This window comes from Ahaetulla prasina, chromosome 10 (genome assembly GCF_028640845.1).
Source record: "Ahaetulla prasina isolate Xishuangbanna chromosome 10, ASM2864084v1, whole genome shotgun sequence".
NCBI lineage: Eukaryota > Metazoa > Chordata > Lepidosauria > Squamata > Colubridae > Ahaetulla > Ahaetulla prasina.
Window position 1 is genome coordinate 6,388,563 of NC_080548.1, and position 20,984 is coordinate 6,409,546.

At 44.5% G+C, this 20,984-nt stretch overlaps 1 protein-coding gene across 1 annotated transcript in view; it reads left to right on the forward strand.

Annotated features, from left to right (window-relative positions):
• ADGRB2 (adhesion G protein-coupled receptor B2) overlaps window positions 1–20,984 on the forward strand; it is a 396,525-nt gene that overhangs the window by 193,509 nt on the left and 182,032 nt on the right. Inside the window, exon 3 of the mRNA XM_058195850.1 lies at window positions 2,699–2,782. Coding sequence (XP_058051833.1) covers window positions 2,699–2,782 — 84 coding nt within the window. The remainder of the gene's footprint in view (window positions 1–2,698; window positions 2,783–20,984) is intronic.

Sequence of the window (20,984 nt, forward strand, 5' to 3'; positions counted from 1 at the left end):
GAGGCCCCTCCTCTGGGGAACAATGGTGGCGCCCAGCTTCCGCCTCCACTATGAGAATCTTGATGACATCACTTCCCTTCGGTTTCCTGGTTGACTAACTGTACTCTGGACTCGTTGCTCCTGTGAGTGCCCCCTGGTGGATCCGGAGGAAATTATAAGGATACTGTGCTTGCCTGAGGATTTTAAAAATTTTTTTTAAATGGCAAAAGGTCAGAGACCAACTGCTGGAGAAATGGAGAGAATTCTGGAAAAGTTATCTAATATGGACAAGAAACTGATGAAATAAGAGCAGAAATTGTGACTATCCAAAAGGATTTAAAGGATACTCAACAAGTCTCAGCAGAAAATAAGCAGAAAGTGGAAGGTCTGAGGGTGAGATGCGGCAGTGCAGAAAGAGGGGAGACGACAAGCAATGCTGTGCTTGGACTACAGATGGATAAAATGTCTTATTTTCTTAGGTTTCAAAATTTGGAAGAAGTGGACCAAGAAGACTTGAGAGATGTTGTGACTAAACTGTTGGGAGAATTTCTTGGGAGAGGTGTTGATTTTATGAATTGGGATGTGGATCGAGTTTATAGAGTTAATTCACAATATGCACGCATATGCAGTTCCTAGAGAGGTTCATGTCAAATTTGTGAAAAGAGAGACGAGAGATGAAATTCTTAGAAAACATAGGAGTGGGGCACTGACTTATAGGGGCAGGGAGATAGCCATTCTGAGGCAGATTCCCAGACAGGTACGTGAAATGAGAAAGAAATATTATTTTTTATCAAGCAAATTGTACCAGAAGGGAGTGGGCTTCAGATGGCTGATGCCAGAGGGATTGATGATTTTCCGGGAGGGCATTACGAAAAAAATTAGTACAATTGCGGAGGCTGCGGACCACGTGGAGGAACACAAAGCCCTCCTGGATTTAGATGACCCAGGAATTGAAGAAGGGAGGTTATAGACCATGGGCGGAGGCGGCTGCCGCTGTTGCCCTGGAGTTGGGTCAGGCTGAACCCAGAGTTCTGAGATCCAAAACTAGGAAGTGACAAAGATATTTGGTATTGTGTTGGTTTTCCTTATTCTCTTTCGTATGATATTCTGATTATTCTTGACCCTTCCTTATTGTGTAAGATTGAAACTTAGCTACTTCGTATCACCTGCTTGCCATATGGCTGTTGTATGTGTTTAAAATTTTGAGTAAAATTCTTATCATGTATAAGAAAAATGAAAATTTACCATACCTGATATGTATTTGCATAAATTTTTTTTGACCAATAAAAACTTTTTTTATAAAAAAAAAAAAAAAAAAAAATACTCCTCTCCTTGGTCCAAGTTATGTATGGCTGGCTATTTATGCTGATGCATATAAATACCTCTGAGAGTGAGGGTAAGGGTTTGTTCTCAGAGCTTGTGGGTTGGTTTCAGGGGTGAAATCCAGCAGGTTCTGACAGGTTCTGGAGAACCGGTAATGGAAATTTTGAGCAGTTCGGAGAACCAGTAGTGGAAATTTTGAGTAGTTCAGAGAACTGACAAATGCCACCTCTGCCTGGCCCCAGAGTGGGGTGAGAATGGAGATTTTGCAATATCCTTCCCCTGGAGTGGGGTGGGAATGGGGATTTTGCAGTATCGTTCCCCTGCCATGCCCACCAAGCCACACCACACCCACCAAGCCACGCCCACAGAACCAGTAGTTAAAAAAATTGGATTTCACCACTGGTTGGTTTCCAAACATTTAATTACCAGGCTACGTAACAGCTTCAGCAGAGTTTAGGGGGTGTCATTGGTCAGGCGTGGGTGTGTCGAGTGAGGGTTCTGTGATGGGTCAGCTGGGAGTCATCAGTAGGTCTTGTGATAAGGAGATGGTATCAGGTCAGGGAACCCCACCAGTAGTTTACCTCCCAATGACCCTTACCTGATGTAATCTTCTTATCACAAGACCCATCACAAGACTCACTGATGACTCACCACTGATTCATCACAAGACCTTCACTCAACACACCCACACCTGAAGCCCTTATAAACATAAGGGTTTGGAGACCCCTTATAAGCCAGGGGTCTCCAAACTTGGCAACTTTAAGACTTGTGGACTTCAACTCCCAGAATTCGGGAAGTTGAAGTCCACAAGTCTTAAAGTTGCCAAGTTTGAAGTCTCCTGCCCTAAGCAATACTGAAAATGTTACCTAGCCTGATAATGAAACCAACCCACAATCTGGGAAACCGAACCTTCATCCTACACCCAAGCTACAAATATTTGCCACTATTGCAAACCTGTGAGAGTCTTTGCATGACGTTGCTTTTTTTCAGATCTCTTCTCAGATCCATTTTTAAAATAGTATCTTTGACACATTTCATCAGTCCATATGGAAACTGACCCTAAGATGTCACTGTGATATAAGGAATGCTTTCTGCAGTTTCATTCCACTTCACCCTCCTTTTTCTTCTCCTGCCATTCTGAGCACCCTCCTGGTTTGAAAATTACAGGGAAAGCTTGGGTCCTGGGGGCAGAAAACTGTTTCATGTGCCTTTGGCTAAAGTGCATGAACATTGCTGTGGTTCATACTGATATCCTGATATCAGGACTAGAATAGTATGTTGCACTTTGAGAAGACATTTGCACAGGCCTCTCCTTGGTGAGAACTGAGAAGGTCTCCACTCGCTCCCTCAGCTTTGAGGCTTGCACCGCTGTTCATGGTTCTCTCCATCTTTTTAGGTAATGGTGTGCAAGAGGATCAGAAGGTGAAAACCCAATGGCCACGATCTGCAGATGAACCAGGAGTGTATATGGCACAAACAGGTAATACATTCTGTCATCAAGTCATGGTTGAAAGTCTCACCAAATTTTCCTGATACTTAGTTAGCTTTGTTTACAGATGAGCCCATAGGCCATATCAAAATACAGAGTTCCAAACAGAAATTATTACTAAAATCCTATAAAAACAATTTAAAATGAAACTGGAATAAAATACAGTCATTTAATATGTAGACAAATAAAATAAGATAGTTATACAGTATTTCAGTATCGCCCTTACAGTCTACCCCAATCAGTCCCGCATATACTGATCTCAACTGAACCATTTTACTCAAGTACTGTATCATATTAAATTTTCCTGCTGAAATTAAAATATGAAATTTGCATATTTTTGAACAAGGGAAAAAAAACCTTGCGCCATAATTTTAAGAGAGGCTTAAAAAATATAAAAGGAGCCTCTCAATTGAGTCAATTCCTTGCCGGGATTGGCTGTTGTCTTCTTCTGAAGGGCTTTCTCACTCTCTAGTCTAGCCTATAGCATGGGGACTTCCTAATAGACTTCCATGCAAGAGCAGACTAGCTCAGGGCGGCTCAGGTTGCTTGAGAATTAGCCAGTAAATGAGTGAGACTGTTAAGTGCTGCTACGTGCCTGAGTTGAAGAAAGGTGGGAAGGGAGGAAGAAAAGGAAGGAAGAGTGAAAGAGAATGAAATAGGAAGGAAGGAAACATAGAAAGAGGCAAGCAGGCATGGTATGGTATGGGACAGATAGAGGGAGGGAGGAAGGAAGGAAGGGATCCTGATTTTTTCTGTAACTGCAATGACATCCCACACAATTTTCATTTTCTTTCCACCCATTTCAGTCCTCACTACCATCCCCAAAGATCTGCAGCCATGAGAGTTGTTGTCTGTGCTGGTCTAAGCAACATATAATACACATTTGGAAAATCCTTTTGAGACAAAACATACTAAGAATTTTAAAGAACATGATGATGGAAAGATGAACACTATAATATTTCAGGTTTCTAATTGGTCCAGCACATAGATAGGTTGGATCTCATTACATTAAATAGCTCTGCTAAGAGAGACTTAAATAGGGAAGAAAGTTTCTGGAGCTCCCAAAGAGCCAGTGTGTTCAATTATATTATGATTCATATTTATGCTCATTTAATAACATTTCTGTATCAGAAATTGCCCTGACAACGACCACTTTTCATTATATCCAGTGAGTGAATCCTAAAGTAACTACAATATTTCTAGTTGTGGTTCACTTGTCCTATTAGGACCATAACAGAAGTAAGGCTTTTGAAGGAAATTTAGTTCTGGACATTCATCAGAATTAGGTTTTGATTTGGTTTGAAATAAATTTCCAAGGCTTTCAGGGAATAAACTTCCATCAGCTCAGGTTGGAATTAAGTCAGGAATTGTAAGCATTTCTGGAAAACAGCTTGAATCCCAGCCAGAATTCTAATGGAATTTTAATGCTGACTTGTTAACAGATCGTTTTGGCTTGACAGCTAATGCTAGGCAGACAAATTCTCCATTGTTCTCTACCAGATTCTCTCCTCCCCTCCTCTCCTCTCCTCTCCCCTCCCCTCCCCTCCCCCCTCCCATCCCGTCCCTCCCCCTCATAAAACGATTTGATTTAGAAATGTCATATATAATTGAAGAGTTTCAGCTACATTCTCAAGACTGGAGCATAATTTTCTTGTACTTATTTAGTCATAAAAGCCTGACTGTCATGTCATTCACTGTCAATCCTGCGGCAGTGTGCAGCTTCTTTGACTTCCAACATTGCCATTCTTTTCCCAGGAAAAATCTCAAGAGGATGATTCTGTAACTGTATAACTTCCACCACTGAGTGGGAAGTTCTGCTTTTAGAAATTCTTGGAGAATTTCTTCTTCCCCTTAAGGTCTCTGCCTCCATCTGTGGTGTTGAAGAAGTGGTGAAATCCCTCTGCACAGCTGCTGTTTATCCCGGCTCCTATGCACCAGAATGACTCTCATGTAAAATCCAATAAAATTACCCAAATAGGTATTCTAAAGTCAAGTAAAATTCAGACATTTTTTTTTTCTTCCTTGGCTCTTTAAAGGTATGAAAAAGCTGGAGTTTACCTAGCCAAGAGTTAGGCACTTCCACATTTGGTAAGGCTCTGAATTTTGTCAAGGATTACCCTTTTTCTATACTTGTTCTCATAACTTATTATTCTTTCTAAGATGTATTGAGATGACCAGGCTGAAATTCTGGAATTTGTCCAGATAAATGTAGAAGGCAACCAGTTGGGGAAGTAGTGAAGAATGCAGTATTTTTTCCCCTTTCTTTTTCTTTTTTACTTTTTCATTCCTAATGAATCCTAAAAAACCTTTTAGAAGCATCAGCATTGTGAAATGCAGATTCGAGCATTTTCATTACTAAGAAAATTAGTTTCCAAATCAGACAGTTATGGAGTCTCACTTGCTTTGATGAAACTGGTGACCTTTTTTTTTCAGATCGGTTCTCTGTTTCTCAATTTCATAACGTCTGTCAGGACCAATCTTTGTGTGCTCAGGACAGCTCTGTGAACTCATTGTTTTGAGACTTGCTAGATGTAACATGCCCGGGTTTGAGGACTCAAAAGGAAGGTTTAATATTTCAGATGTTGTTCATCTTCTCAGATCCTAAATGGGGGTGTGGATGGAGTCCACCAGGGTGACTAAGGATGTCAGTTTGTATTAGACACAATTCCAAAGATGCTTTGTCAGAAAACAACTGGACTTTGTTTTTGCTTGAAGATGTTTCGCTTCTCATCCAAGAAGCTTCTCCATTTGTGATTGAATGGTGGAGAAGGGAAGGATCCACCATTCAATCAAAACTGAAGAAGTTTCTTGGATGAGAAGTGAAACATCTTCAAGCAAAAACAAAAAAAGTTCAGTTGCCTTTTAAAAAAGAATATTTGGGACTATGATGACCTGAATGACTGAGAATCTCCATAGACATTAGACTCAACCAGGCTCCGCCAGAGATGCTTGAACTGAAGCTACCTATCTTATCTCTTCCTTTGCATTGGATCACATTTTTTTTTCAGTTGTGGAATTTAGCATGGATAGGATAGGATAGGATAGGATAGGATTTAATTTTTTATTGGCCAAGTGTGATTGGACACACAAGGAATTTGTCTTGGTGCATATGCTCTCAGTGTACATAAAAAGAAAAGATACATTCATCAAGAATCATAAGGTACAACACTTAATAACAGTCATAGGGAACAAATAAGCAATAAAATCATATTAGGAAACAGTCAATATAAATCATACAAGCAATAAAGTTTTGAGCAATAAAGTTACAGTTATACAGTCAGTCATAAGTGGAAGAAGATGGGTGATGGAAATGATGAGAAGATTAACAATAGTGCAGACTTAGTTAAATAGTCTGACAGTGTTGAGGGAATTATTTGTTTAGCAGAGTGATGGTGTTCGGGGAAAAACTGTTCTTGTGTCTAGTTGTTCTGTTGTGCAATGCTCTATAGTGTCATTTGAGGGTAGGAGTTGAAACAGTTTATGTCCTGGATGTGAGAGATCTGTAAATATTTTCACAGCCCTCTTCTGGATTCGTGCAGTATACAGGTCCTCAATGAAAGGCAGGTTGGTAGCCATTGTTTTCTCTTCGATTGCAGGGACAGCAGTCAGGATGGGGAATGACTCCTCTCTGATGACAACAGAGTCTGCCGGTTGAGAAGCTCCTCCTCTTCCTTCTGCTTCCCAGCTTTCAGACTGAGTTCTGATCAGACAAGACACATTTTGCTGAGCTGCCCATCAATTATTGAAAATAATCTTAAAAAAAAAAACAAGAAGAAGAGAAAGAGGGAATTTTAAATCTCTAAGAGGCTTCCCTAATTGGTTTTGATTTGGTTGCCTTTTTCCAGCGAGAAGGACTCATGCCTGAGCCCGCTGAAGCTGCTGTGGGCGGGACTGCGAAGCCTCCCAGAAGCTGGTAGCAGGCTTCACTCATTTAGAGTGAGGACGGCTCATGCCGTAGTCCGCTCTTTCTTCTGGCTCAGTGGAGGACATTTCAGCCGCCAAAGCCATCTTCGAGCATTTCGCGGCTTGGCAGCTTGCCAGGAAGCCGCAGGGGGATTTCAGAAGCCTCCGATCCCCAGCTGATTACAGGCGCCGGCTGCAGCCGTGCCTAGGACCGACTTTTCGCCCTCGGCTTTCCAAAGCCCCGTGGGCTACAGGTTCCTTCCCCTCGGACAGAGGGAAGTCTCGGAGCGCCTGGAGGACAAGCGGCATCATCGAAGAAGAACTTCAGAGGGTGAGAAGCTCCTCTTTTTCTTTACAGAGGCACAGAGCTTAGGGTTTTTTTCCCCTTATTCCCCCTTATAGCTCATTATTATAATATATTTGAATTCTTTTTAGGGTGGCTTAATCGTGGCATCCAGCGCCCGCCGTTTTGAATTTGCCTTGTGGCATTTAGAGGCCTAGTCTAATATTCAAAATGGCCGACTTTGCCTCTCATCGCTCTCGTAAGAGAGATTCCACTTCTAAAGGAACACCTGAGTCATCCCACTCTTCAAAGAAGTCTAGGTCCTCAAGATCTCAACCCACTAGATCAGGGCAATCTGTTTCTACTCAGGATAAGGATGCCCTTAAACGCCACAAGGCCATTGAGAAAGCTATAGAAAAGGCAGTTCGCCTTTCTGCTCTTCAGGAAGCCCCCCCACAACAGACTTCTGCTGCTTCAGCCCAACCCTCTACTTCTGCCATTCAGAATCCTGGGGTCACCATCACTGAGCAATATGCCCCTTTAACCCTTTCTCCGGATGGAGGATCTCCCTCTTTGGCTAAAACAGGAGGGATAAATGAGAGGCTTTTTGGCCTGGCTCCTCAGAATAATTCCACAGATGTTCCATCTCAACTACCTCCTCCACAGCAATCTGTTTCATTAGGAGGGGAGGAAAGAGCAGATCCCACGGGTTCAAGAGAAGAACCAGTTATTCCCCCTGAAATTGCCAACATGATTCAAGCAGCAATTCAAAAAAGCTTAGCTACAGAATTGCAACGTAGAACAGAGTCCTGGGTGTCTCACTGTGATAGTGCAGCAGACTGCCAGTCTCAGTTGTCTGTGGATCAGGCCTGTTGAGGAGCACAAGTTCTCACTGGAGTTTCTCCTAGCCATGCCTCTTCCGAAGCAGAGGATGCAAGGGATTTAGATTTATCTGATGATGAGGATCTTTCTCCAGACTAACCTTCATTTGTAGGTCTTTTTAAGCCTCAGCTTTTTAGGTCCCTCTTGCATAAGGCCAGGGCTACCACTGGCCTTGCTGCTTCTGCTGCTTCTGATTCAACTTCCAAGCCTAATCAGCCTTCTTTTCCCTATTTGAGGAACCAACACTGGAGTCTGAAGAGATCCCAGGCCCAAAACTCTTCCAAGATGTTCTTACTCTCCAGTGGAATACCCCTGCTTCAGGTCCCAACCCTTCAGCACTAGATAGAAGATTATACAATTTGGCCCCTGAGGTTTCTAAATTGCTTCAAGTTTCTGTGGTGGATTCCCCTGTAGTAGCCTTAGTCTCTCCTTCAGTCACGGCAGGGCCTCCTGAGGAAAACCTTAAACCAGAGGATAAGCGTTCAGAATATTCCTTAGTCAAGGCACACCAAGCGGCTGCTTGGTCTGTCAGGTCATCCTTAGCGGCCTCCTTTTTCAATAGGGCTGCCCTCCTTTGGATCAAACAATTACAGGAACGTTTACCATCTTCTGATGTCTGTTCTCATCAGGACATCAATAAGATTGTGGTTTCTTTAGAATACTCAGCAACTCCACTATGAATGCCTCACGTTTTGCAGCCAAGGCCATAGGATCCACGGTGGCTTCACGCCACCTCTTATGGCTCCGTCATTGGCAGGCGGATGCTAAGAATAAATAGTGATTAGCCTCTTCTCCATTTCAAGGAGACAAGCTTTTTGGAACTCCTCTGGAGCCTTTGCTCATTGAAACCAAAGATAAACGTAAGGTTCTCCCCACTCTATCTCGCAGAGCAGACACCCGTTCTTCTGCTACCTCATCCTATCGCTTCTTTCAAAATTCAGGTCAAGGAACCTCAGGAAACAGAAGCCAGCATTATTTCCCTTCCCGTCAGAGTAGGTCACAGGATAGGCAAGGGACCCCTAGTCAGAGAGGTTCTTCCAAATGCCCCTTTCGAGGGGGAAGGGGGCACCCTTTCCACAGATATCGCTGACGGATCCATGGATCTTCCCATTGGGGGCCACCTGGCTTATTTTGCCAGCCAGTGGGAGATAACAAGAATGGACTCTTGGGTAAGGGAGACGGTCTGGCTGGGCCTCTCTCTGGAGTTTCTCTCCACCCCTCTGACTCGATTTCTCCGATGCCCCCTCTCGCAGGATCGGACAAAGCGACTCCTGCTGGAATCGGCTATAGATCATCTCTTGGAAATTCAAGCAATTCAGCTGGTTCCTCAGGATCAGCTGAATCAGTTCCTCAGGGGCAGGGGTTTTATTCCCGCCTCTTTCTGGTTCAGAAATCATCGGGGGGGATGGAGAGCGATTCTGGACCTAAAATCCCTGAACTGTCGAGTAGTTTATCGGTGGTTCAAAATGCAATCCCTCCAGACCATCTTGGAGGGCCTTCGCCAAGGGGATTTCCTCACTTCAATGGATTTGACGGAAGCTTGTCTCCATGTCCCCATTCACCCAGCCTATCAAAAATTTCTGAGGTTTTGTCATGCGAGTCGGCACTATCAATATTAGGCTCTCCCATTTGGCCTAGCCTCGGCTCCTCGAGTATTCACCAAGATAATGGCTGCTCTGGCGGGTCATCTTCGGACCCTGCCAATAAGAATTCAGTGTTATCTAGATGATCTCCTTATCTAATCCAGGTTGGAAAGTCTAGCTCGGCAGGACCTATATATGACCCTTTGGATCTTGAGAAGCCATGGGTTTTCCATCAATATGGAAAAGAGCCATTTGGTACCGACGACTCGCATCCAACACCTGGGGGCAGTCATAGACACATCCATCAATACAGTGTTTCTTTCCCAGGAACGCCTGATCAGTTTGTGGTCACTGGTCAGGTCAGTCATGTCAGGGGGGGGGCGGTCCAGTCCCTCTGAGGTCACTATCCCAACTTCTGGGGAAGATGGTATCCTGCATAGGGATAGTCCCGTGGGCACGTCTGCACTGTAGGTCCCTACAATGGTTCCTTCTTCCTTTCCAAAATAAGCTGCAGGGATCTTCCCTTTGCCGAGTAGTTCTCTCCACCAGGATTCGAGGGTCTCTTCGTTGGTGGATTTCTCCAGCATTGCGCAAGGGCATGGTGTTCAAAGAACCAAGTCATCTGGTTCTGACCACTGACGCCAGCTTTTATGGCTGGGGTGCCCATCTAGAGTTGGAGATAGCTCAGGGCAGATGGACCCCTCATGACCTATCTCACAATATCAATTGGTTGGAGCTGAGAGCCATTCACCTGGCCTTACGGATATTTCAGGACAGAGTTCAGGGTCAGGACATTCTCATACAGACAGACAACATGGCTGCGAAGACCCATGTCAATTGTTTTGGAGGGACCCACTCCCGTCCTTTGATGAGGGAGGCGGAGAGCTTGGGTCTTTGGGCAGAACAACACTTCAGATCGATTAAAGCAACTCACATCTCAGGTGTGGTGAATGTCAAGGCAGACAAGCTCAGTCGAGCCACGGTGGACCAAGGGGAATGAAGCCTTCACCCTGACTTGTTCAGGGAACTGTCGGAATGGTTTGGCTCCCCACAGGTCAACCTTTTGGCCACACGGGCCAATGCCCAGACAGCGAGGTTCTTCAGCAGGTTTCCGTCTCCAGGGGCGGAAGGCGTGGATGCTTTATGTAGCAGGTGGCCTCCCGGCCTCCTGTACACCTTTCCCCCCCTCGCCTGGATCGCCAGAGTAGTCAGGAAGCTGATAGAAGAACAAGCAGACATCGTCTTGATAGCACCTCATTGGCCTCACTGGCCCTGGTTTGCGGACCTTCAAGCACTATCAGTCCAACCTCCGTGGAGGATTCTGCCTCACAAGGTGGTTCTGACTCAAGGATCCCTGATACACCCATCAGCAGGCTGGCTTTGTCGTGTCCCCCTCCCCCTCCGATGACAGTCTAGGAAGTCTAGGAAGTCTGTATCAAGCGTGGCCACGAAGCCTCTGCAGCTTTGCCAAATTCCTTTCAGATTTCTCAGGGCAGGCAGGAATCCAAGTTGTGATTTCAGCAAACTAAATGAGATTTTGCTTGACTAAAAGTTGCTTGACTCAAGCTGGTCCTTTATATAGGCTGTGGGGTGTGGCTCCATGACTCAGCACTTATCCAGGCCTGCCCCTCCCTTCCTTCTGCTGACGTCGCCTCTCAGATCTCCGGAAGCGGGGATCCTCCCACTGTGAATTCTCTTCCGCTGGATCTGCTGCCGGTAATTCCAGCACGTGGCTGGCTCCCTGCTCACACGCTGTAGGAGTGAGGTTTGTTTGTTCATTCCTGACATCCTGTCTGGCCATGGGGACAGGGCTGGGGGCTGGAGGCATGACAGGCCGTTCATCTTCATTATCAGACTCCGAATCTGATAGTAGGCCTGGGAGGAGACGGAAGGGGCCCAGCTGAGGAGAGGAGGGAGGACGAGGCACAACAGGCTTCAGCTAACCGCTTGGTGGTTGTCAGGCTCCTGCTGAGGGAAGCAGACGTCTCGCCTTGAGTCATCAAGACTTTACAGTCGGCTAGACAAGCTTCCACGAACAGAATATATGACTCCACTTGGGCTAAGTTCACTTCTTGGTGTTCTAAGAAAGACTTGGTTCCCACAGAGACTTCCACCTCTCGAATTTTGGACTTCCTCCAGGACAGGTTAGATGCAGGTCTCTCCCCTAACAACTTACGCAGGTAGGTAGCCGCCTTTTCCTCCATCAGGGTACGCAAGGCTAGAGGTCCCCTTACCCAGATTCCTCTTATTCGGGAATTTTTACGGGCTGCTTCCAATCTCAAACCTCCCACTTTACAATATTATCCTTCATGGCACCTTTCTAAGGTTCTCAATGCCCTCACCAAATCTCTTTTTGAGCCCTTACAGGAAGTGGGACTGAAATACTTGACGTACAAGGTAGTCTTTTTGGTGGCGATTACATCCGCTCGCCGGATTTCAGAGTTAGCAGCCCTTTCTTCTAGACCAGACCTTTGTGTTTTCCACACAGACAGAGTAGTACTTAGATTAGACTCCACGTTTGTTCCCAAGATCAACACTCCCTTTCACAGGGCTCAAGAATTGGTCCTTCCCAGTTTCTGTCCCAACCCATCCCATGCCCTAGAATGCTCCTGGAATACCCTTGATGTTTGCAGAGCTCTCCAGATATACCTCAAACGGACTTCTCCCATTCGGAGATCGGAGGCGCTCTTTATTTCATTTCAACCAGTTTCCTTAGGTCAGAAGGTTTCATCTCCCACTTTAGGGAGATGGCTTAGGGCAACTATTGCCACAGCCTACACTTCTCAAGCCTTCCCATTCCTCGCCACATTACAGCCCATTCAACCCATAGTGCCTCTGCCTCAGTGGCCTGGGCTACGCAGGTATCCTTAGCGGAAGTCTGCAGGGAGGCCACATGGTCTTCTCCTTCACTGTTCATTAGGCACTATAAGGTGAACAGATTTGCATCAGCCGAGGCTGCTTTTGGCCGTAGGGTCCTCCAGAGGGTTATTCCATCGGACTCAGTTTCTCATCCCTCCTATAGGGTAGCAGCTTTGGCATGTCCCCATCCTGACTGCTGTCCCAGCAATCGAAGAGAAAGGGTGTTGGCTTACCTGAACGCATCTTCTGTTGATTGCAGGGACAGCAGTCAGCCCCACCCTGTTGTTTATTCCTGGTCCTCCGGGGATCTGTTACAAGTTAGGCAGGGAGGGGCGGGTGTACTCTGCCATATCTCCTTCATCTGAAAGCTGGGAAGCAGAAGGAAGAGGAGGAGCTTCTCAACCGGCAGACTCAGTTGTCATCAGACAGGAGTTATTCCCCATCCTGACTGCTGTCCCTGCAATCAATAGAAGATGCATTCAGGTAAGCCAACACCCTTTTTCTGCAGTTCTAATTATCCTCTGAAGTCTGTGTCTGTCTTGTTGGGTTGCAGAACCAAACCAGACAATTAAAGAGGTGCAGATGACAGACTCAATAATTCCTCTGCAGAACTGGATCAGCAGCTTCTTGGGTGGTTTGAGTTTTCTGAGTTGGCGCAGAAGAACATTCTTTGTTGTGCTTTTTTGATGATGTTTTTGATGTTAGGTGTCCATTTTAGATCTTACAATATGGTAGCACCTAGAAATTTGAAGATCTCTACTGTTGATACTGTGTTGTCTAGTATTGTAAGAGGTGGAAGTATGGGAGGGTTTCTCCTAAAGTCTACCACCATTTCTACGGTTTTGAGTGTGTTCAGTTCCAGATTGTTCCAGTAGCACCATGAGGCTAGTTGTTCAACCTTCTGTCTGTATGCAGATTCATCATTGTCTCGGATGAGACCGATCACTGTTGTGTTGTGAATTTCAAATTTAAAAAATGCTTACATTGGCATAGTCCCCCCCAATATATCTGTCTGTCTGTCTGTCTGTCTGTCTGTCTGTCTGTCTGTCTGTCTGTCTATCTATCTATCTATCTATCTATCTATCTATCTATCTATCTATCTATCTATCTATCTATCTGTAGGTCTTGGCGTATTCAGATCTTTTCCCATGTAAGGTTGAGAGTATCTTGGTGACGTTTCGACGCATCTTCAGGCTGATGCTTACGACTTTGTGCTTGTGCGAGCAAAGTGTGGTCAGTGCTTCCGTCTCTCTATAAATACTGGTGGGGAGGTGTGGAGTGTCAGCTTTGTTGCTGTAAGCGGGTTGGTTGGCTGTGTGGTTGTATCTTGATTGGTAGGTGGAGTGGATGTTTGCAGATTAGTCGGCTGTTTCGTAGCATCCTGTGTGAGTATGGTCCTTGTTGTGTGCCCTTTAGTCTTCTGTGTTGTAATGATCTGGGTAATGGGCTGTGTGGAAATGTCTGGTAGGTGGGAGGTGTTGTCCCGTTCGTTCATGTTGTGGGGGTGTTTCTCTATTTTGATGGCTTCCATTATTCCTTAAGAGAATAATTATGGAAGCCATTGAAATAGAGAAACACCCCCACAACATGAACAAACAGGATGACACCTCCCACCTACCAGACATCTGGAAACTAGCCTTAGTCAACCAATGAGTCCCAGCCACAAAAATTGACACTGGATCCAGGATAACACATAACGCCACCACCAATCATCCTCACCAGATTCAAACCCAAACCCATTCCACAGATGAAACACAACCACCATCCAGAAGCCAGACCATGCTGGCACCATTGGCTGCTGCGCCCCCCTCCGATCCCCACACAAAGCAAGCTGACACACGCCAGGGACACATGACAAGACCTCAGACTCTGAGCCAAAACCTGGGATGCTGCATCACAGCCATCTGCTCAAGACATCACATCACAGAACTCCAGAGGCCACAACACCAAAGCTCAGGACATTACAACACAATCTACTACCCAGGATGTTACAGCACAAGAATCAGGAGGTCACATTCCCAGAACTCAGGATATTTCCAGGAAGCCCATTACCACTACATGAGGTCACATTCCCAGAACTCAGGACATTTCCAGGAAGCCCATTACCACTATAGGAGGTCACATTCCCAGAACTCAGGATGTTTCCACACAGCCCATTAACTGCGTTGTTACAACACAAAGACTAGGACCACACCTACACAGGATGCTACGAAACCTCCAACTAATCTGCAAACACCCACTCCATCTACCAATCAAGATGCAACCACACAGCCAACCAACCCGCTCACAGCAACACTCCCCACCTCTCCACCAGTATTTATAGAGAGACGGCAGCTCCGACCACGCTTTGCTCACAGAAGCACAAAGCCGAAAGCACCAGCCTGAAGATTATGAGTGAGACCTCGTTGAAACATCACCAAGATACTCTCAACCTTACACGGGAAAAGACCCGAATGCACCAAGACAAATTCCTTGTGGGTCCAATCACACTTGGCCAATAAAAAATTCTATTCTATTCTATTCTATTCTATTCTATTCTATTCTATTCTATTCTATTCTATTCTATTCTATTCTCTCCCTCTCCCTCTCCCTCTCCCTCTCCCTCCCCCCCCCCCTCTCTCTCTCTCTCTATCTATCTATCTATCTATCTATCTATATATATATATATGTTTGTTTTCTGAGGTTTTCACGGGTGTTTGTATATAGGTCTTTGGTTGTTCGGGTTTTCTCCCGTGTAAAATTGGAAGTGTCTTGGCAACGTTTCGATGAAGTCTCATTCGTCATCTTCAGGCTTCAGCTTCGTGCTTCTGGGAGCAATGTGTGATCGCAGCTGTTTCTTCCTTTTAACTGCTAGTGGGGGTTTGAACTGATTGGGTGGGAGCTTGGCTGTGCTCTGATTGGATGGGGTTTTTTCTGTGCTCTGATTGGCTGGGGGTGTGTCCTGTGTTGGTGGGGGCTTGGTTGTGCTCAGTCTAGTTTGTGCTGCACTCACTAACGTACTAACATCCAATGGATTCCAAACAAATAAGATTACCAAGCTAATCCAAAAAGAACCCCCCACTAAAATCCAAGACAGAGAACAAGAAAACGGCACAGCCCTCCTCCCATATATAAAAGGCACCACAGACAGAATCAGCAAGATCCTCCACAAACACAACATCAAGACAGCATTCTGCACAAACAGAAAAATATCCACCATCCTAAGAAACCCCAAAGACAAAATTGAGTTAGAAAATCAAGGAGTATATGAAATCCCATGCACCGCCTGCCCCACCACATACATTGGACAAACCAACAGAAGAATAAGTGCACGCATTGAAGAACACAAGAACTCATTCAAAAAAGAGGAACCAACTTCTTCCCTGGTCCAACACTTTAAAGTCACAGGACATGATATTGACTTTAAAAGGCCCAGACCAATCGCCAAAACTGACCCCTTTACCAACAGAATAATCAGAGAAGCCATTGAGATAGAAAAACGCCCACACAGCATGAACAAACGAGATGACACCTCCCGCCTACCAGCCATTTGGAAACCCGCCCTTATTGACAAACGAGTCCCTAACACGAGGAATGACACCAGACCCACACTCACAAGGTCCACACAGGATGTCACCACCGCACATCCACCCAGAAAGCAGACCCAAACCCACACTGATCATGAAGCACGACCAAGGACCAGAAGCCAGACCGCAGCTGCAACATTAGCCATTTCAAACCCCTCCAATCCATTCATGCAGCAGACTGACACCCACTATGAAGATGTAGCACGACCACAAAGCCAAACAACAGCTATGCAGCTCACCAGCTCAAATCCCCCTGCAGCACAGACTAGACTGAGCACAACCAAGCCCCCACCAACACAGGACACACCCCAGCCAATCAGAGCACAGAAAACCCCATCCAATCAGAGCACAGCCAAGCTCCCACCCAATCAGTTCAAACCCCCACTAGCAGTTAAAAGGAAGAAACAGCTGCGATCACACATTGCTCCCAGAAGCACGAAGCTGAAGCCTGAAGATGACGAATGAGACTTCGTCGAAACGTCGCCAAGACACTTCCAATTTTACACGGGAGAAAACCCGAACAACCAAAGACCTATATATATATATATATATATATATATATATATATATACACACACACACACACACACACACACACACACACACACACACACACACACACACATATATATATAGTGAGAAAGAGGTCAGCTGGCTCTCTTGTCATTCTTCCGGCAGCTTGGAGTTGTTCAAAGGTGACCACTGGGAGAGAAGAACAACTGCCAGCTCTTTAGCTTAGTAGCTTACTTAGCCCTGGAAGATGCTCTTATTTCTCAGCGCCTCCTTGAGCCTTAATAATCAGATACAATTTAATTAAGAAGCAGCCTCCAATGGCTGAGAAGCTGCATCTCATCTTCAATTCCTGTAGGTCCCCGGGGGACCATCATTTTCATGGCGACAGCAGACTGAGAAGAGGCGCGATCCCCTTCCTTCCTCGTTCTCCACCCCGCCTTTCCCCGGTGCAACCGAGTTTAATTTGCTCCATTTATGTGTTCTCTTAGTGCCTTCCTTGGAGACCTATAAAGAAAACAAATGTATTAATTGTTTAGCTTCTATGTATTTATTTAGCAAATTCGTCTGGGTAATGTGAATGCCAGTCATTCTGCCTCTCCCCTATCCTTCTCCTTGTCTTTGATTTATAATTTCCAAGCCATTGTGTGCCTTGCAGTAGAAGACAAATGGTGCAAAAAATCCAGGAGTTTAGCAAGACGGGCTAGGCCAGATATGCAAATATAGATACGGGCTGGTTTTTAAACCTTGCTATCTAAGCTAGCAGGATGTCTACATTGACTGAAAGGTCAGGCACCAGCTTAGCACACAGTAGCTCTGGATGAGGGATATCTCTGTGGTTTTTCTTTGGGGGAGGGGGGTTAGCAAGGACAGGATTGATGGTTTTTTGTCCTCCTAATCAGTAATAACAACAATTTCCCCCCTTATCAGTACCAGCACCAATTCCTAGCATGAAATTCAGTGTTTGGCTGTGTTCTAGAATAGGGCAGAAAACAATCATGAATAATTAAACCTGATTCAGGACAAGAATGATAACAAAATTTAAAAAATAGGTTTTTTTCCTGGACTGCCCCAGCTGTGTAGCAGAATCAGGACTTGATTTTCTATTTAAGAGGAAATAAAATTGGATGATGAATACTTTATTTTGCCCCCTTGGACACTACAGAAAGAAGGCATGTGAGGAAATGAAGGCAAGCTGAATATCCCAACATCTTGTTTAAACCACGGGGTCTTCCTTCCTTTCCTTTCCTTTCCTTTCCTTTCCTTTCCTTTCCTTTCCTTTCCTTTCCTTTCCTTTCCTTTCCTTTCCTTTCCTTTCCTCTCTTCTTTCTGTCTCTCTCTCTTTTCTTTTTCTTTCTTTTTCTCTCTCTCTCTCTGTCTTTTACTCTCTCTTTCCTTCCTTCCTTCTTTCTTTTTCTTTCTTTCTTTCCTCTTCCTTCCTTCCTTCCTTCCTTCCTCCCTTCCTTCTTTCCTTCTCCTTTCCTTTCTTCTCTCTCTCTCTCTTTCTTTCTCTCTCTTTCTTTTTCTTTCTCTCTCTCTGTCTCTCTCTCTCTCTATCTTTCTCTCTTTCTTTCTTTCTTTTCCTCCATCTATCTATCTATCTATCTATCTATCTATCTATCTATCTATCTATCTATCTATCTATCTATCTATCTATCTATCTATCTATCTATCTTCCTTCCTTCCTTCCTTCCTTCCTTCCTTTTCTGTCATGTTCTGAATTTTGCCTTTACTGGTCATATTCTGTCAACAAAAGGGCTCCTTAACTTAATAGTCATTTTGCCCTCATATCTGAAGGTCAACTTTCTGCTGGAATGGCTTCCTCACATAGATTTCCTTTCAGCTACTGCTAATTCATTCTCTCTCTCTTTCACTTTCTTTCTCATGTTCTTTGGAAAATATTAGCCACCCACATCCCCTCCTTCCTCCATCTGTTCCTCCATAATTTAAATGGACGTCCTTTACTACAGCCCTGTCCAATAACTTCAGATAGATCATCAAGTCTCATCAAGAAGCAGATTGTTGTAAATGGCTTGTCTGCCCAAGGTGGACAGAAAGAAAGGCTGTCTGACTGAGATTCCCATTTGAGACTGGGAGCTGCAATGGCTAGAAATGTGAAGTGTAAATTGCAGATTACGCCTTCAACTGTGAAGGGTGTATCTGTGTCTAAGAATGGGGGGGGTGGGGGCTTAGGATATAAGTGCAAATTATTACCAGTGGTTTTTGGAATCTGCCAGAGCTCTTCCTAATGTCATAAAAACAATTTAGAAGCCCCAGTGAAGGTATAGGAATGAGCACAAAGAAAAAGTCCACATAAGAATCTCATTTCCCATTAATCTCTCATGGAAGATGTCCATACATATCTGACAGTTTTGTCTAGCAGGAATTGTACTCTGAATCTGGGAGCACAGTGGCCTAGCATTTAAGACACTGGGCTTGTTGACCAGAAGGTAGGCAGCTCGAGACCCAAGCACCATATGAGTTCCTCTTCTTGCCCCAGCTCCTGCCAACCTAGCAGTTCAAAAGCATGCAAATGCAAATAGATAAATAGGTACCACTTCAATAGGTAGGTCACAGCATTCTGTGTGCCTCAGCATGTAGTCATGCCATCCACATGACCATGGAAGCATCTTCAGACAATGCTGGTACCTTGGCTAGGAAACAGATGAGAACTGCCCCCTAGAGTCAGTCATGACTGGGCAGAGAGAATATTTACTTTTTACCTTTATATTCTGGATCTATGTAGGTTATGAATCATAATGTGAAGTATGCAGATGACAGAGCAGTGGTGGGTCTTATCCAGGATGACAGTGAAGATGCTTATAGGGAAGAGGTGAAGGCTATGGTGGACAGGTGCAATAAAAATAGCCTGGTTCTAAATGTTGATAAAACAAAGGAGATCACTGTAGATTTTAGAAAGAGCTGGCACAGTCATACTCCACTCAGTATCAAGGGTGCAGCTGTAGAGGTGATCAACACTATTAAGTATCTGGGGGTGCAGATAACTAACAATCTGAACTAGTCTCTCTACATGTCATCCTTAGTGAAGCATCCATTTCCTGTGTCGGATGAGAAGAACACATTTTTCTCCATCTGTCCTGGCCACTTTTTACAGAGGCACAATTGAGAGCATTTTAACAAATGGCATCACTGTTTGGTTTATGGCAGCAGCGTCTTAGATAGAAAGTCCAATCAGAGAATTGTAAGGACAACTGAGAAGATTATAGGAAGCTCGCTTCTTATTATTCAAAATACTGCTTATAAGCACCATGTGCTTAGAACTCGAAGCATTGTTAGAGAATCCATCCACCCACCCTAAAGTCTGTTTATTTTGCTCCCCTCTGGGAAGAAGTTTCGGAGTATTTCTAGCAGGACTGCCAGATTCTGTAACAGCTTTGTTCCATATGTCATCCGCCTGGTAAACTCACAAGATTCATTTTTCTCGCCATGTACCTGTATACATCAAAACTAGACCGTGTTGTTTCTCTGTGTCATATAATATATGTGGGTTGGTTGGTTGGTTGGTTGGTTGATTGGTTGGTTTATTTATTTGTCAGTCAGTCAGTCATGTTTATGTAGTTTATAGTGGAGATGGTGGTCCTTTGAGAGCTGTATGCAATGAAATTTCATATAAATGTATGCTGATTAGTGTACATTCAAAGTGACAATAAAGTTATTCTAAGTCTAAGTTGTACAGCAACTCAGCAAAGTGGCTCCAATTCAATTTAGTTTTGTTTGCGAGAAAATTTGGAGACTACCCCAGCAGCAAAATTTATATTTGAATTTTGTTCACTCAGAATGTTGTGTTAGTGAAAATTCAGCCGGAGGAAAAATAAAAGCCCCCTTGGGTATACCCATCATTTAAGGAGCTGTCCAGCACAGAGATGCTGAAATTTTTCTTTGTGATAGTAGTCTCCTTGCAGGTAATCCTCAATTTACAGTTGTAATTGAAGCCCCAATTATCATTGTAAGGCATGCTGGTTGTTAAGTGAATCATCAGGTGACCACATACTATTTTTTGTGATGGTTGTTAAGCGAATGCAGCAGTCAGCATGGAACATTTTTATGGGGCATTTTTTCCCGAGATATTGGCAGTGAACCCTGATTTCCAGCAAAAAGATCATAATCATGCTCATGTGACCATAGAACACTGCAAAGAGCTGAAATGTGAGGCTGGTTGCTGAGTTTCCAAAATGAGGTAACATGACTTCAGGGGGAGGCAGCTGTTGGAACTTTGAATCTGGGTCATAAACAGCTTTTTGTGGAGCCACAGTGGCGCAATGGTTAGAGTGCAATACTGCAGGCTACTTCTGCTGACTGCCAGCTGCTGGCTATTTGGTAGTTCAAATCTCACCAGGCTCAAGGTTGACTCAGCCTTCCATCCTTCCAAGGTGGGTAAAATGAGGACTCAAATTGTTGGGGGCAATTTGTTGACTCTGTAAACTGTAAATGTTGACATTTAGAGCTGTAAAGCACTGTGAAGTGGTATATAAGTCTAAGTGCAATTGCTAGTGTCGTCTATCATAACTTCAAATGGTCACTAAGCCAGTCATAAGTCAAGGACTACTGTATTAGCCTTTCTCAATTCATTGCCCTTTATTGGACTA